At 37.7% G+C, this 17,532-nt stretch overlaps 2 protein-coding genes across 3 annotated transcripts in view; one reads left to right on the top strand and one right to left on the bottom strand.

Moving 5' to 3' along the window:
* Positions 1–2,726: 2,726 nt before the first annotated feature.
* The window catches only part of POLR3G (RNA polymerase III subunit G), a 59,570-nt gene continuing 44,764 nt past the window's right edge, over positions 2,727–17,532 (bottom strand). The window contains exon 8 of one of the 2 annotated variants that reach the window (XM_064596360.1): positions 2,727–2,900. In XM_064596360.1, coding sequence (XP_064452430.1) covers positions 2,805–2,900 — 96 coding nt within the window. In that variant the 3' untranslated portion in view covers positions 2,727–2,804. The remainder of the gene's footprint in view (positions 2,901–17,532) is intronic. The other variant, XM_064596359.1, reaches the window with a different exon arrangement.
* LYSMD3 (LysM domain containing 3) lies at positions 5,137–16,890 on the top strand. The gene is made up of 3 exons (XM_045898372.3): positions 5,137–5,330; positions 9,114–9,376; positions 14,688–16,890. The coding sequence occupies exons 2-3, from the start codon at positions 9,122–9,124 to the stop codon at positions 15,348–15,350; spliced, it is 918 nt and encodes a 305-aa protein (XP_045754328.1). The 5' UTR covers positions 5,137–5,330; positions 9,114–9,121; the 3' UTR covers positions 15,351–16,890.

Genomic DNA, 17,532 nt, shown 5'->3' with positions numbered 1-17,532 from the left:
TCTCTCTGATTCAAGGCAACCTCCCTCCTGCCTGAGTTACTGCAGTAGCTTACTCATCTCCCTGCTTCCACCCTAGCCGTCCTAAGTGATCCTTTTCAAAGGTAGATAATGTTCTCCTCTGCTCAAAACCCTCCCATGCATGGTTTCCCATCTTGTTCGGACTAAAACTGAGTCCTGGTAATGGCCTACACAGTCTCATCCAATTTAGCTCCTTCTAACTTCATCTCCTGCTGCTCTCCCACATTGTGCAATCCGCGGGAGCCCTGCTGGTCTTCTTGCTATTTCTCCAGTACACTAGGCACACTTCCTCTCGGGGACCTGGCACTTGGTTGTTCCTTCTGCCTAGCAAGTTCTCCTCCCAGGTCTCAACATGGCTCATATACTTTCTTCAGGCCTGTGTCAGTCTATCACCTTTTCAATCAGGCATCTTACTTTTTTTTTAATAAAGATATTTATTTATTTATTTGGAGAGGGAGAGAGAGTGAACACAAGCAGGCAGAGGGTCAGAGGAAGAGGGAGAAAGAGACTCACTGCTGAGCAGGGAGCCCGATGTGGGACTCAATCCCAGGACCCTGGAATCATGACCTGAGCTGAAGGCAGACGCTTAACCAACTGAGCCACCCAGGCACCCCCAACCAGGCCTTTTCCTACCCACCTTATCACAAATGCAAATCCCCCCACCCCAAACACTCCAACCTCCTTCTGTACTTAATTTTTCTCCATTCATTTATCACCATCTAGCATACTAATGTTTCATTTATTCATTTTATTTTTCTCTCTTCCACCATGAGAATGTAAGCTCCATGAGAGCATGATATGGGCCTGTTTGTTTGGGGCACATATCCCCAGTGCTAAAAATAGGGCCTTAAACACAGTCGTGTTTAACTAATTATTTGTCAATTGAATAGATGTAATTTCTGTCTATACTTTGTCAGATAAGCCCTACTTCAGTTTAGGCATATACAGCTCACTGTTCTATGATTCTTTATATGGGCATAGAAGTTTTGCTTTTGAACTTCTAGCTTGGTTTTTCAGATACTGTTGGTCAAGCTGAGGATTATCACAGAAGTGGTCTCTAAGAGGCACAGGCTAGAATGAAAAGACATTGTTACCTCTTCCATTCTCCCTTTATGCTTCCCCACCCCCTAATCTTCCTGACTCCATGAGCACAGTATTTATTTTTTATTAAGATTTTATTTATTTATTAGAGAGAGAGTGACAGAGGCAGGCAGAGGGAGAAGCAGGCTCCTCGCTGAGCAAGGAGCCCGATGTAAGACTTGATCCCAGGACTCTGGGATCATGACCTGAGCCGAAGGCAGACGCTTAACCGACTGAGCCACCCAGGTGTCCCTCCATGAGCACACTATTGAACACCTAAAAAATCTAACAGATGTCCACTATCTGGACTCTATTTTGACTTACTCTCCACTTTCAGATAATCACCTTCTGCTCGCACCCAATTCTATAGAGTGGGTCATTCTTTTAATGTTTTCTTTTGGTGAACTGAATTCTGTCTGACCATGCAGGTCTTTGGAGAAGAAGGCACAATAACAAGCAGGTTATAGCTTCTCGGGCATTCACCTGCACCAATTTACTTACGTGACCATAGTGATGGTAAAGATTATGGTAAACAAAGCATTTAAGTTACAGTCTACTTAATCCTAAACATGCAACTATTCATTTTTATATGTACCAACTACCTAGCTAATGAATTTAGGAACAGTATTTGTGAGACTAGTTTTTATCTAGCAATGTCTGTATGGATGGAGGCATTGGAATGCTTATTCTCAAATCATATTTAATATCCCTGAATTATTTACTAGCATTTATAAGCAATTCTGGAGTCTTAAAGTACCCTTGGTTTTTCTTTTATCCACATAATGGCAGAGCTGTGATTATGATAATCACTGTGTTTAAAATCACAGGGTAAATGGCAACTAGGGAGGTCATCTCGTTCATCTCCAGGAAAACATATCTAAATCATGCAGTCTTTTTTTTTTCCCTCCAGGACTCTTCGAGAAGAGACACAATAATTTTCTCTCTATATAGATTCTCTCTATATAGGTTCAATCATGAAGATGACAGAAGAGGGGAGTTTTTTTTGGTTTCATCCCATAATACAATTTTAAATTCATTTGAGTTGAAGTATTTCCTTAGTGTACAACAGTCTTTTCCAGTTTTGCTTCTAGAAAGTAGAATTAGAAAGCAAGGTCGATAAAAGGATATAGGAAGGAGCAAAGAGTAAAAGATCAGGGATGAAGAAATCTAGCAGAGGGAAATCAAGAAAAAATGTAAAAAGAATTCAGTGTTCTGTTACCCTTTCATTTTTGATTTCCAAGGGACTTGATCTGGTTCTTTTCTCCAGGTACTCACTACTTGAATATAAAAGTACAGACTCATGAGTGATTAAGAAGAGATGGATGGTTGACTATTGGTTAAATGTAGATAAAACAAGTCCAGTTATTTAATAATGAAATGTGTGCAGTCTTAATATTGTTTAATAAAATAAAATCATGTGGTAATAAAATTTCAACCTATATAGAGAGGTCTAAGAAGAAAAGGCAGTCTTCTGCTTATTTCCCTGATACATCTCGTACTTTTCAACCACTGTTCAAAATTTCTTTAGTAATATTCCCGAAAGAAAAATTAAATGTATCTCCCTGCATAGATACATGAATGTGTAGGGGTGGGGATAGGGGATATACATTTAAAATTTTATTCCAAAGGAATAACATCATACCTCTTATATGTAACTTGCTGTTTTTTCTTTAAAACACACTTTGGAGATTTTTCCATGTGACTAGTCATGGACGCTCTATGAGGAAGGAAACTCTTTTTAAGCAGTGTATCCCCAACGCTTTGAATAAAGGTCTTGCATATACTTTTCCTCTAAAGAAAATCTGTTAGGTAAATGAATAAATAAATCAGAAAATATAGACTAACTTCATTCTTTTGAAGTTAAACATTAAAAACCTAACATTACTTTATTTAAATGTACAAGAAGTTTCTAGTCTGCTACTGATGAACATTTAGAATATTTTCAGATTTTTGGCTATTACTGTAGGAATGCTTACATTCCTGAACACATCAAATTTTATACATATGTAGCTCTGAGTGAATCCAAGGTAATTACTTAACCATTTAATAATTCAACTGCATATTTAACTTTGATAGATATTGCCAAATAACACTCCTAGCCAGTTGCATCAATTTATACTTTCATTACAAAACTGTTTTTATTCTGGAGCAAATCACAAAACCTGAAAGTCAGTGACAGAAACACACATTCCTAGAAACTACATATTCTTTCATCTACGGCCTTTAAATGAAAACTGTGTCAGATGCGATCTCAAACTGAAAATCCTTTTGGCTTTGCTGAGCTCTGGGGACATCCTTTTTCTCAAAGACAAAGTACTTGTTCCTACTGGTCTGCTTTTTGGAACTTGGCCAAAATTCATGGCTAAATGATTCCTTTGTATATTTTAATAATAAAATATAGTTCTGTTATTGTCTTTTTATAAAAAGTTCAATAACTGCACCTTTGTTAAACATAAATAATTCAAGAACATGCAGGTATTACTGAAAAAAATATTTATAGAAAGGAACCAGTTAGCAGTGTTGTAGAAGTGCTTGAAATTCTATCACTCAGGCTCTCACATGGATTCCACCGCCTATTTATATTAAAATAAGAAAAGTAACCTACATGCAGAAAGAAGGTTGTATTCACATTAACATTCATGAAGGCTGAGCAGCTGAAGCCCTACATATCAAGTAGGGAATATATCTTTTGTCTACTGATGAGAAAATGTCTCAGTGATAAATGGTTACAGACGGGTGTCACAAGGGCAACAGCACACAGAACAGCGACAACAAACTTAAAAAAAAAAAAAAGTCTTCTCCTGCAGTTCTTTTTGTAGCATTGTGGACTGCAGTGCCTATCTCCTTAAATAAAAGAAAAAACTTGCGGTGCAGGATTCCTAACCTTTACTGAAGCACTTCCCAGCAAACAAAAACACACTCTTTGAAAGTAATTTAAAACAGAGCTTCAAGGTCTTCATGATGCATAAATATTCAGATATTCTGAAAAGTGCTCTTGCACTCTGCATCCCAGCTGTTTGGGTCTAACATGTATATCATCATAAGACAGCACAGTCATCAAAGTGCGAAGTCTCCGGACGTCAACACCGGAGAAACATTAAGTACATCATTAAAACGCTTTACATCATTTACATAAATTCAAACACATGATCAACCTCATTTAGTAACTTTGAGAAAAATAATATATGAAGTCATGAGTTTATCTAACAAACTTATCTCACAGCCCCTAACAGTGACTACCAGGGACTTTCAGTTAATTTTCAAAACCAAGTGAGTTAGTGCAGCATTGGTGGTATAGTGGTGAGCATAGCTGCCTTCCAAAACCAAGTGAGTTAATTTGTAGACAGCCTCGTCTCCTTGGGAATAGGAAGCCTGAGAACCAAAGCCCAAGGGCAAACATTTCCCAGGGCCTGACTCTAGGTGGCTCACTTTCCCCACCTATAAACACAAAGACAAGCAACCGTACCCCGCCAGCCAAAGACTTCTTTCCAGTATTTTGCCTCTTCTGCAAGTCTAGAAGCTTCAGCAGGAAAACTAGTAAGCACAGCATAATTTGCTAAAACATGGACGTCAACACTGAGCTTCCGGCGTCCTTCTCCACCCTACAGAAACCTCCAGATGCAGAGCAAGAAGAAATGTACAACAGCTCCCGTCAGAAAGAACCTCCCTCCTCCCGACCCCCCACCGCCGCGTAGTTTCTAGACAGTCGGCCAGCACTGTGTGGACGAAGGACAAAGGCTCAGCGCTCCAGGCGCTCTGGAGCGCGGGGTTAGACCCCGGACCTCGTCCTCCGAGCTATTTCCCGGCGGATGAAGGGGTGGGGCAGAGGGGGAGGAGACAGGGGCGGGGCTGTAACTCGGACCCCCGCCAGCGGGCCCTGAGGCATCCCTGCGCCTGCGCGCCCGGAGCGGGCCAGTGGTTGGGAAGCTCCCGGGTCTGGTCTCCACCTCGCGTCCCCGCCCTCTGCCTCCTTCCCCGCCCCTTCCCACCTCCGCCCTCCTCCTCCTCCCCCTCTCCTTCCCACCTCCGCCCACTTGACGCGATGACGCACGGCAGGTTTGCGGACGTGGCGGCGGCGCACGGCCCAGAAGGCGGAGACGTTGGCTGCGGTGGCGGCAGAGGTCGGGGGCTGCCAAAACCGGAGGGTTGGTCATGAATTTGCCCGGGACAGGAGCCGCGGCGGCGGACCTGACGGCCGGCTCCTTGTTGCGTCCCCGCTGCTAACAGAACAGGTAAAGATGGCGGCGAGAGATGGGGGGTGTCCCTGTCCGGGCCGGCGGGATCGGGCCCCAGCCGCGCCCTCGCTGGAGGTGGCTGGGAGCCCTCGGCCGCAGGTGTAGCCGGGGCGGCCGGGCAGGGCTCGGATCCCGGCCTGCATGGAGGAGACCCCGAGGCGGGGAAGACCTTCGCGACCAAGCCCACTGAAGCCCCTCGTTACAGTCTCGGGGAAACTGAGCCTCAGAGGAAGGACTCCTACCTGCCAGATTCCCAGATCAGCGCATTTACAACCTAAGCACTATGTTTTCCCCACAACTTATTGTTTGTGTTGAATAAATGCTGACGGCTTCTCGTCAGCACTGTCCACCATGTGATGGTGTAACATAAAAACCCGAGATCTTTGCAGGGAGTAAACAGGGAAATGAAAAAAACTAGGTGTGTGGAATAGAGAGGGAGAGAATTTAAGTTTTTAAAAACTGAATTGGCCCTGGCGGATACAGTCCCTGTGAGACTGTCTCAGTGCTGAACTAGCTTGTGCCCTATGGCCCTTTTATTGCTCTTGCTTAAGGAAAGGCAAAGCGAAACACCCAACAACTGTTCCTACAAATTATGAAGGTGTTTGGGAAACCATTTTCAGTTTCAGTTTTCAGTCATCATCAGAGTGAGCTGATGAACGCCTTAACAACGTATCCATTGGTAATTTTTGCGACTCTTTGTAATCTAGATAGCATGCAAGCTTTTTTCAGTTTTCTTAAGAGGGGATTCATGCTTTTTTTCCTACTCTAAGAATTAAGATAGGTTGAAGAAAATTGAGCCAGATGACTTGAATACAATGTACTTTCTAATCTGTATGGTTGGCTTAGATAATAATTATCTGCTTGAGTCTAGCTTTCCACTTTGACTGGAGGCACAACCAATTCTTGATTATTCAAAAACAATATCCAGCTTGTGGTATTCTTCTGCCTCCATTTCATTACACAGGAGAGTGAAAAGATAGTGAGATGAAGTTCTAGTCTTTTAAGTATTATTTAGCAATGTACCATGGAGAAGGTTTGACATAAATACGTGAAATGGCTTTGGGCATTGATCAGTGAATTTCAGCTGTTCTAAGCCAGTTTGGGATTCTAAGAACAAATTATTAGAATAGGGAAAAAAGTCTAAATGGGTCAGTATAGCCACATGTAAATTGCTGTATATTGAGTGGTTCTTAACTTTTAAAAACCTGGACCCCTTCTGAGAACAGGAAAACAAATACCCCCCCCCCCAGAAAAATGTACATAAGTATAAAATTTTGCCCACAACTCCACAGGATTCACAGACATTTCCTACACTAAAAACACAAGATAGAAAAGACTTGGTTAAGTAAGTGGAAATAAAACTGTTACCTATTTTAGGTGAAGGTGAGATACTTTTTCAACTTTTTGAGAATTAAAAATAAAGCATCTTTAATTTATTATGGTATTAAAACAAGATTAGCCTTTAAACTTGTTAGAGTTGTCACTTGGTTAGAACTCCATGAAGGAATAGGTGTGACCAGGACTTCAAAACTGCTTTAGAGATGAAAAATGTGAAGGGGCCCCTGCGTGGTTCAGTCGGTTAAGCGTCTGCCTTCGGCTCAGGTCATGATCACAGGGTCCTGGGATCGAGCCCCGCATCGGGCTCCGTGCTGGGCAGGGAGCCTGCTTCTTCCTCTCCCTCTGCCTGACTGCCTACTTGTGATCTCTCTCTCTGTCAAATAAATAAAATCTTTAGAGATGAAAAATGTGGATAGCTTTCTTTAGTTTGGTGGCTGTGAATTGAGGAATCACAGTTCATGGTAATAAATAGTAGCACCATAGGGGGTGGGGATGGGCGAAATAGTCTGCTTAATATATAGTTATTAGTTATCTATGTTATCCTAATAGAAAAACCCTTGAGTTTTTAAAGCATTGCAAGTGTTGCTGTAGAGCAGGGTCAGAAACTGGTTTTCAGGGGTTGGATTCAATGATATGAAATAGTCCATAAATTATATACGTATGTGCCTACACGCAGAACGTAATCTGTTGTCATCCATATTACAAATTCAGACTTTTGGGGGGTTTATGTTTGTTTTCTCTTTTTCACTCTTTTCAGTTGTAAATGTATTTGTAGCATTTACAACTGAACTAAGTCCTTCTTTAAGACACCATTTGAGGGACGCCTGGGTGGGTGGTTCAGTCAGTTAAGCAGACTGCCTTCGGCTCAGGTCATGATCCCAGGGTCCTGGGATCGAGTCCTGCATTGGGCTCCTTGTTGAGTGGAGAGCTTGCTTCTCCCTCTGCCTGCTGCTCCCCCTGCTTGTGCGCTCTCTCTCTGACAAATAAAATCTTAAAAAAAAAGATGCCATTTGGGCTTGTCTTCCATTACACAGTGTTTTGATGGTTTCTTCCTCTTCTGTATATCTCTTTCTAGCTTCTTTGCAGGCTGATTTTCCTTCACTCAGATACCAAATGTAGCAGTTCTTCAAGGCTCAGTCTTGGCCCCTTATTCTGTACTTTCTTTAGGTAATCTCATCTATACCAACACAGTTTGTTTCTACCTATGCACGTGAACCATGAAATTATATTTCTAACCCTTTCTGAATTTGACTATATAACCCATTTGGCTATTTGACATTCTTTGGGGCTCTCTTAGAGGAATTTATAATCATAGTCCAGCACCCCTCCCCCCGCTTTTCTTCCAGTGTTCCATATTTTAGAGAATGGCATCACCATTTACTCAGTGATGCAAATCAGAAATCTTGACATGATCCTTAACTTCCTACCTCTCTTCATATCTAAGTCACAGTATGAAGTCTTATCTCCAGAATGCCTTTTAGTACTTGTCTACTTCTTTCCATCTTTCTCAATAACTGAAAGCAATCTACTATCCTTTCTTATGTAAACAATTAATATGAAGCTAGCACTGGGAATGTGGAATTAGTTTTTATATGTTTTTGTTTTGTTTGTTTTTAATGAGAACAGGTCAACTTGAAGGTGAGTGGAGAGTGCATAAGTAAACAAAAAGTATTCATTGATGTATGCTTTTAACTTAAGTCAGTGTTCAGTCTTAGAGTGTCTTTTCTAAAGTAGAAATGAATGTAGTGACCTAAAATCTCTTAAGTCTTTATGGACCATAAATTGAGTTGGATGAGGACTTTGATAAAGGTTAGTGAAAAGCATCTAAGGAATAAGAATCCCTGGTTGAGGGCAAAATTATGACCTACATAGAAGGCACATACTGTACTAAATATAAATACTGAGGTAAAAAAAAATAAGTCAGTGTGATGCAGGGAGGTAGAGAGGTAGTACAAAAGATATTTTAATCCCACATGCACTTAAAATGCAGAACAAGCCAGAATATTTGGATTCATTAAAGTGCTGTGTTTGTACATATAAAACATATACTTTGAGTCCATTAGAACTATAAATTGTACATATACAATCACAGGTTTTTAATACATAATACAAAAATATTTCCTAATTTTATTCATATACTCAGGATAAGTGGAGCTTAGTTTTTTGACCTTAAAAAAAATAGCAATTTACTTTTGTGAAAATGTTTATCACCTCCACGTTTTGTGATATATGGTCTATAAGAATGGATTTCCTCTTCCTCCTGTCCCATTGTCTCTGCCACCAGATACATTAATTGTACTTTAACATCTGTAAAACTTTAACCTAAATTTTTAAATAACTAAAATCTTTTTTTTTTTTTTTTTAAGTGTCCTGAATATAAGATTCGTGTAACTCAGGTAAATGGATCAGGTACATTCCAAAGTTTTCTTCTTTCCTCCTCAGATTTTGACATGGCAGGGAGACATCAGAATCGTAGTTTTCCTCTTCCAGGAGTTCATTCAAGTGGTCAAGTACATGCGTTTGGAAATTGTACAGACAGTGATGTGTTGGAGGAGGATGCTGAAGTGTATGAGCTTCGATCCAGAGGAAAAGAGAAAATCCGAAGAAGTACATCAAGAGATAGACTTGATGACATTATAGTATTAACAAAAGATATACAGGAAGGAGATACTTTAAATGCAATAGCCCTTCAGTACTGTTGTACGGTAAGTTTTCACTTGATTTTGCATAATGCTGTCCAAAATAATTTGTTCATTAGCACAAACTGAAATAAGTTCTGTGCTCTTTTATCTTCTTTTTCCTTTTCTTTCCATAGAAATCTGTGTTATGTTGGTAGCTGTTAACTTTTTACACTTTTAAGTGAATACTTGAATTTCTGTTTATTTCTAAATCCATGATTCTGTTTTTAGTATTGAAAAGATGCAAATGTGTTATCTTTCTCCTTACTCAAGTTGTAAGAGAATATAGAAATACATAAAGAAAATTTTTCTCTGCCTCAACTTCCTGAAATAACACACTTTGGTGTGTTTCTTTCCATACCTTTTTGGTGCTTATAAAAACACTGTACATATGGGGTGCCTGGGGGGCTCAGTCAGTTAAGCATCTGCCTTTGGCTTTGGTCATGATCTCAGAGTCCTGGGACTGGGACTACCCTGCAACGGGCTCCCTGCTCGGGGGAGTCTGCTTCTCCCTCCCCCTTTGCCTCTCCCCCTGCCTGTGCTCTCTCATGCTCTCTCTCTCTGTCAAATAAATAAAATCTTTAAAAAAAATATATACATATGATACATAAATATATATTATATATAAAATACTTGGGGTGTTGGTGATTTTGTTATCTTTTTTAAAAGATTTTATTTATTTGAGAGAGAGACAGAGCATGAGCAGGGGGCAGGAGGCAGAGGGAGAACCGACTGAGCCACCCAGGCACCCCTGGTGATTTTGTTTTTAAAAATTGGTTTAGGGGCTTCTGGGTGGCTCAGATGATTGAGCATCTGCCTTCAGCTCAGGTCATGATCTCCAGATCCTGGGATTGAGCCCCGTATGCTCCCTGCTCAGCGGGGGAGTCTGCTTCTCTCTCTCCCTCTGCCTCTCCCCCTGCTTGTGCTCTCTCTCTCTCTCAGATGAATAGATAAAATCTTAAAAAAAATGAAAAAAACAAAATAAAAATTTGTTTATACTATGCCTATTATGCTTCAAGTTGCCTTTTTCATTTTCTTAGCATATCATGGACATCCCTCATTGTCTTACAGATCTAACTCATTTTATATAGCTATCTAGTATTGCATAGTATGGATGTGCCATAATTATTAAGCGGTTCTCCTATCACATAGTCAGGATTTTCTCCCACGTTTTGAAGTGTGTGGTGAATATCATCACAACTATATCTTTAAATGGTGGTACCTTTATTTCTGTGGAATAGATTCCCAAAAGCAGGACTGATAGATAAAAGGAAAGGTATATTTTTTATTTTAATAATATTAAACTCTGTTTAAACCCGTTTTATATCTGTATCACTATGTCTGTCTTGCCTCCTTAGCATGGAATCTTTTCATGTGAACACATTGATCTGGAAACTGTTAGAACATTTTTTCAAACTTTTTGTTCTCATACTTCCAATCGAATTTTGAAATGTATGTATTGTGTATCTCCTTGCACATTTTAAAGTGAGCTTAAATACTTCCTAATGACTTAAAGGATATAATTTCCAGAACGTTGTCAATATTGATATTTAAAAATATGACTGTTAGAATACTCTTTCTATGCACTAAAAAAAAAAAAAAATTTATTTATTTTAGAGCACACGAGTGGGGGGAGGGGCGGTGGAGGAGGCTACAGGGAGAACCTTCAGCCTTGCCTCTGAATGGAGCCCAGAGCCTGAAGCTGGACATGGGGCTCTATCTCATGACCCATGAGATCATGACCTGCGCCAAAAGCAAGAGTCAGATGTTCAACTGACTGAGCCACCCAGGTGCCCCATATGCGCTTTTTTAAGAGTGTGAAATTTTTATCTTTCCTTTTTCTCTTTGATTAATATTTTCATCCTCCCCCACAGTCTTTTATGTTTTTGTACTTGAAAACCTTTTATTGGTTACCTATTATAGTTCTCTGGAATAGAAACATATATATTTATAAATTTATTTATACAAATATGTGTAAATTTAAATTGAATTTTAAAAAATTTCCTGTGACCATGAAGTTCTGTGTATTATTTCTCTCTGAATAATTACTGCACTTCAGTTGATCAAAACAGATAACGACAAATTTTTATTTAAAAATTTAATTAAGTATTTTATTGAAACACATTTCTTGATGAGGTAAGAAGAGCTGGATTTGAGGTTTTTTTTTTTTTTTGCAACTTGTTCAAGTATGGCAACACTATTATTAGGTCATAATGTGTAATAACCACGCGTGTAAATAGCCATGTGAATACATGTTGGTAGAGACGTTACAGAATGTGCTTTAGAAAGTAGAGAAATAAGTTACAGAATGTGCTTTAGAAAGTTGATAGAAAGTAATCAAGATTTAAAAATTAGGGGGAAAGCTAAAATTATTAAGGTGGAGGTCCAAGAGAAGAGTGTGGTCAAGTAGCTTTGTTAGAGAAAGACATGGGTTTTCCTTAAAGAACCTGATACATTGTCTTAGAAAAAGAGAAATTTGAAATGCCATCTGAATGATTAAAAATAGGTCATATTTCCAATGAGGTGAAAAGGAAAAAGTATATGACTGTATGAGTATATGAGGAGAAAGGTATACGACAGTGATGTGGAAGGAGAAAATAAGGGGAACAACAGACGAAATTTAATAGGTGTTCCACAAATGAGTGGCATAGACTAATGGGAAGAAGCACATTGAGATAACTGAGGAGAAGTTTGATCTATATAGTAAGAACACCATTATAAAGTTTTAAGGAGTGCTACAAAATGGTAGGGAAACCTGCTGGTGAGTTGGAGGGGACCCAATAAAGAAGTTAGTGGAATAATTCAAGTGAAGATGATCAGGGTTTAGACTAAAATATGTGTAGTAAGGCTAGAGAAGTTTACAGAAAATCATTTGGGGGTATTCACAAAATGTATCAGCTGATACCTCATTTAAAATGAAGAATGATGAAAGGGCGGTTAGCTTAGCATTAGAGGAAAGAAAGTATTGTCCACAGTAGGGAAAATTGATAGAATAGAGTTAGGGAGTTAAGCAGTGCTCCCTTTTGCCAGGAGCTCAACCAGCAAAAAGGATGATCCTTACAAAAGGATTTATCACTTTAAAAATCGAGTACTTAGTGCTGTTTTCTTCTTATAAATACTTAGTTTTAAAAATTATTAAAAATATGCCTGTCATAAAACAGTGACAAGAGGATAGAAGGTCCAAGGTTGGAATCCCAAATGCAACCAAGGAAGTTAGTATAAAAGAAAATATAGGGATATTCAGAGTGAGAACCGAGGTAGACTACTAAAACTTGGAAGCCTGGTTCAGAAAGAGTATGGAGTAGTTATTAGTCAGAATAGACAATACCAAACAAATGAACATTTGAAGAGAATAGGGTCAGACTTTGGGGTTTGTCAATGACTCTTCATTTGCCTTAAGAAAAAAACAGTCTTGAGGTTGTAAAACTTGAAAGCACCCTTTTTCTTTACTGTCTCATCTAGTTACTCCTTAGCCCTCTCTCCATCCCTCTCCCACACATACACTTCCAGGGAACTGATTTTTCCAGGAATTCTCATTCTTCAGTGGACTTGATCAGAAATCTGCAGTTGATCAGTTCACCACTCCTAAAAACCCTCTTTGTTTGATCTCCTTGATTTTGCATCTTTCTGATTTTTCTGCTAGTAATATTTAATTATACCAAATATATTAAATATAAATATTAAATATTAAATGTTATAGCTTTTATAACACTGTATATCGCTATTCTAAGTGTTCATGTGTTTTAATTTATTAATCTTTGCAAAATCCTATATGATAGGTAGTGTTACTACTGTCATTTTACATATGTGAAAATTGAATTGCAGAGAGGTTAAATAACTTGCCCCAAATCATATAGCTTGAAAATTGTCAGAGTTGTCCTTCAAACCCAGATAGTCCATACTTTTAACCACCATCATATACTGCTTTCTTGGCCACTCTTTTTTTTTCTTTTTCCTTTTTTAATTTTATTTTAAAGTAATCTCTATACCCAACATGGGGCTCGAACTCACTTTCCTGATTAAACCAGCCAAGCGCCCCTTAGCCACTCTTTCTTAATTTCTTTTGTAGATTCTCTTATTCAATATACCCCTCAAATGTTGGCATTTCTCAGAGATCTTTCATATGTCACCTTTTTCTCCCAGCCTTTTTTAGAGAATCTGTCTACTCTTGTGACTTCAATTACCATTTTTGCTGGTAATCCACAAATCTATATTTCTACCTGAGATCATTCTTCCAAATTTCAGACATACCTGTTAACTGTCTGTTGGATAGCTTCCACTTAGATATTTCAGTCACCTCAAAGTCAACATGTATAAAATCTGTGTTTATTTTCTTTTCTCCCTCCAGAGTGTTCCATATCTTAAGAAATGATATCATTATCCATTGAGTTGACCAAGCCAGAAAAGTTTTATCCTTAGACTCACTTTGCCTCTCTGACATCAATCAGGTGATAAATGATCAGGGCTTAGGTTAAAGCATTGATAGAAATCAAGAATGGGACTGATTACTTAAAGATGGTGGGAGAGCTTATCATTATAATTGGTAATCTGAGGAACACTCCCATGCTCTCCCTCTTGACAGTGGCAGATGGATAGGATACACAGACAGGTTGAGGACCGTATAATCTATAGGGAAAGCTTATAAATAATGACCGATCTTGGGAGTAATTGAACAGTGCATGAACAGAGAAGTTCGGAAAAAATATCATCAGAAGGCAAATGAGGGAGATAAATTATGTTACCAATTCTAAGGTGCATGTTTTTTTTTCACACATTTTAACATCTTTGAAATTGGAGTGGTGGTATTCTCAATATTTGGTGTTTTTGGTTTTTTTTTTCCCCCCTTAATGATATGTAAAATAATGGCACATCTTAGAATTGATGGCATCTGAGTTTTGATAAAATACGGTAGGTTTAGTTGGGTAAGTTGACATTTGCCTACACTTTAATTGCCAGACTGGAAGAAAGAACATAAATATTTGTAATCGTTCCTTCTTCCCAAATTGTTTACAAACAACAGAAAGCGTGATATTTGTGCATGATGTACAAAGAGAAATATCAGAGGATCCCAGAATCTACTTAAATACCTAACATTAGTGTTAATAATACATGGGTGATAGTAAAAAGTAATTAGTGATTTCTCAAGACTGGTAGATCAAAAAGTGATGTAGAACTGTCATCCACAAAATAAAATCTCTCTGGGTGTGATAACTTATACTGCTAATAACTAAGCTCAACTTTTTTTCCCCCTTCCAAAAGTAACTGGGATGAGTGACTATTACCTCTGTTTTGATGGAGAATTCAGTTGAATGTTGCTTTATTTTTTTTTTTTTAACAGGTAGCAGATATCAAGAGGGTTAACAATCTCATCAGCGACCAAGACTTTTTTGCCCTTAGGTCTATCAAAATTCCAGTTAAAAAGTTTAGTTCATTGACTGAAACACTTTATCCTCCAAAAGGAAGACAGGCTTCACGTCCTTCATCAGTTCAGTATGTTCCAGAACAACAGGAAATTTTGCCAGCTAATGATTCTCTTTCTTCCACTGAGTCAGCTGATAACTTTTTAAAAGAAGTAGATCGAGACATAGAACAAATAGTAAAATGTACAGACACCAAAAGAGAGAACCTTAATGAGGTGGTATCTGCTTTAACAGCACAACAAATACGTTTTGAACCTGATAACAAAAACATTCAACGTAAGGATCCTTATTATGGAGCAGACTGGGGAATAGGGTGGTGGACAGCTGTAGTGATAATGTTGATAGTAGGTATAATAACGCCAGTATTTTATTTGCTGTATTATGAAATTTTAGCTAAAGTGGATGTTAGTCACCATTCAACAATGGATTCTTCACATTTGCATTCAGAAGTGACACCCCCATCACAACAGAGAGAAGTGGAAAATGGAATTGGTCCAACTAAAGGAATACCCTTTGGCCAACATGATCATAAACTATATCGTCAAGATTCTCAGTCACCTGCTGCTCAACACAAAACATAGCAGTTAGCTCATAATTACAGTGTTAATGATCATGTGTATCTGGAGTGTGGTGAATCAGTTACATTCAATAACCACTTTAAAGGCAGAAGTTAGGGAGACTGAAGATGCTCTTGTTTTTCACCCTTCTTTTTGGAGCCAGTTGCAAATAGATTGAGTGTAAATTCCTACAGTTGCTAGTTGTTGATATTGAGAGTTGTAAATCCATATCTTGTATCAGTGCTTAAAGCAAAAATGAATTTAAATATGGGTCTAGGAAGTTCTTAACTTGGAAAATGCATCATTTTTCTTACTCAAGCCTGGTTATGTTTAAATTTTATTTTTCAAGTAATTATTTTTTGGTTTAAGGTTATTGTTAAATATATTAAGCAAAATAAAATTTATAAGCCCCCAAAATAATGTGTTATGGTTAGGAAGTTGCCATTTGGTCACTAGAACACTGGATTAGGTCAAGACCTAAAAGTAATCTTTGTCTCTTAAAGCTCGCTGCCTCTGCTTCTGTTTTTTAAGTGATTATATTTGCCTCTTATTTGAAAGCACCTTTGTAATTCTTTAATGAAAAGTGTTATATGAATTGCATTATTTAGGAAATAAATCCCTACATACTGTGATAATTTGTTGCTGTGTTACATGCAGTAACATGCCTTAATTACATTTAATGCCTTACAATACTACTTTATGTAAGCTAATACAATTTTTAGAATTAAAATTAAGGATTATTTCAGATGGTCCAATTTATATGGCCTAGGCCATATAAATTCGTCTCCACCTTCACTATCAAGTAAAACTTCATAGGGTTAAAACAGATTTTTGGCTGCCTCAGGTCTATTGGAGAAAGTGGTTCATTAAGCAAAAGCAAAGGTACAAGAGACCTTTTGTATTAACACTAACAGACAAATTATTTATTGATCCGTTAACCTATATTTTTCAAAGAGAAAATGTCCAACTTAGACCTTTTTTTCCCCTCTGAACTATAGCATCAGATTGGGGAACAGAGCCACAGGTGTGTGGATCAGCCAAAAGGGCTTGATAGTGCTACTTCCTAAGATTTGCTGGGGATCAGACAGTCTGGCTAAATAAGCATCATTTGCATACTGATTTCCATCATTTAATTTCTTCAAGTATGTGTTTTAAAAATGTAACCAAATGATTCATTAGAAGAAAGATTTGGTAGAGTCTGGATTGCCTGTTTGTGTATAATAAAGTATGTACCTTAAGTTATATAATATCACCTCATTTTCTGGGCATTATTTCCTAATTTTTAATGTTTCAGGTTTTGATCAGTCATTTTGTATTTCCAACTCCAATATTGATTTAATAAAAAGGGGGGGGATGAATAAGTACATATGGTAAATGAGGTTTCATGTATACTTTCAGGAGCAAAGTATAAGAAACAGGACAAAGAAGTCAAACATTAAAGCCCTTGCATGTATCAGAGGACCTTAGACAATTAATGAAAAGTGTTAATATGGAAGTTGTAGCAAAATCATATTTTGAGTAACTCTTTTAGTTTGGAATTCTAAAAATTGTTTTAATGTGCCTTGGCATGTTGGAAAAAAGGTATGATCATTCTAATTTACACTCAGTGTTAACTTGGTCAGTTTACATTGTATTTATTATGCCTGCTGAAAAATCAAGTTTTAGGGAAGGAAAATGATTGGATTATTTTAGGGTAGAATGAAGAACTTTGTTTACATCAAATTGATGAAATTACAGTCAGTGATTCCTTTTTGCTAGTGCTACTTTGAAATTGTGATAGGTCTGATTTCCAAAATAAGTAACTTAAAGTAGTGAAGTGTACTATGTATTTGATTAAAAACCATTTTTGTCTTGCAGTGCGTCCTCTTTTGCAAAGGAAATATAACATATCCTTATGACACAATCAGGCAGTTTCCTTTTTCTATATATTTGAATTCTATATATATGTCATATATATAGAATTTTAGATTCTAATCTTTAATGGTCATTTAAAAAAAATTTTCCTAAGCATTTAATAGATCTAGAATAATTTTACCTTTTAAAAAGTACTAATATACATCAAAATTTGTAGCAAATAATTACTTTGTAAAACTTAATAATATTGAGTTATTATTTGATATTGTGCATTTTAAATATGTTGAAACCCTTATTTGAATTTACTTGGATGCTTTACATTAGAAGGTATATATGTTATATATATGCTAAC

The sequence above is a fragment of the Mirounga angustirostris genome, unplaced genomic scaffold (genome assembly GCF_029215605.1).
Source record: "Mirounga angustirostris isolate CCGP_5_RB_7025 unplaced genomic scaffold, mMirAng1.0.hap1 SCAF_7, whole genome shotgun sequence".
NCBI classification, from domain to species: domain Eukaryota; kingdom Metazoa; phylum Chordata; class Mammalia; order Carnivora; family Phocidae; genus Mirounga; species Mirounga angustirostris.
The sequence above is the reverse complement of the archived record's forward strand: the minus strand, read 5'-3'. Positions and strand labels throughout refer to the sequence as shown.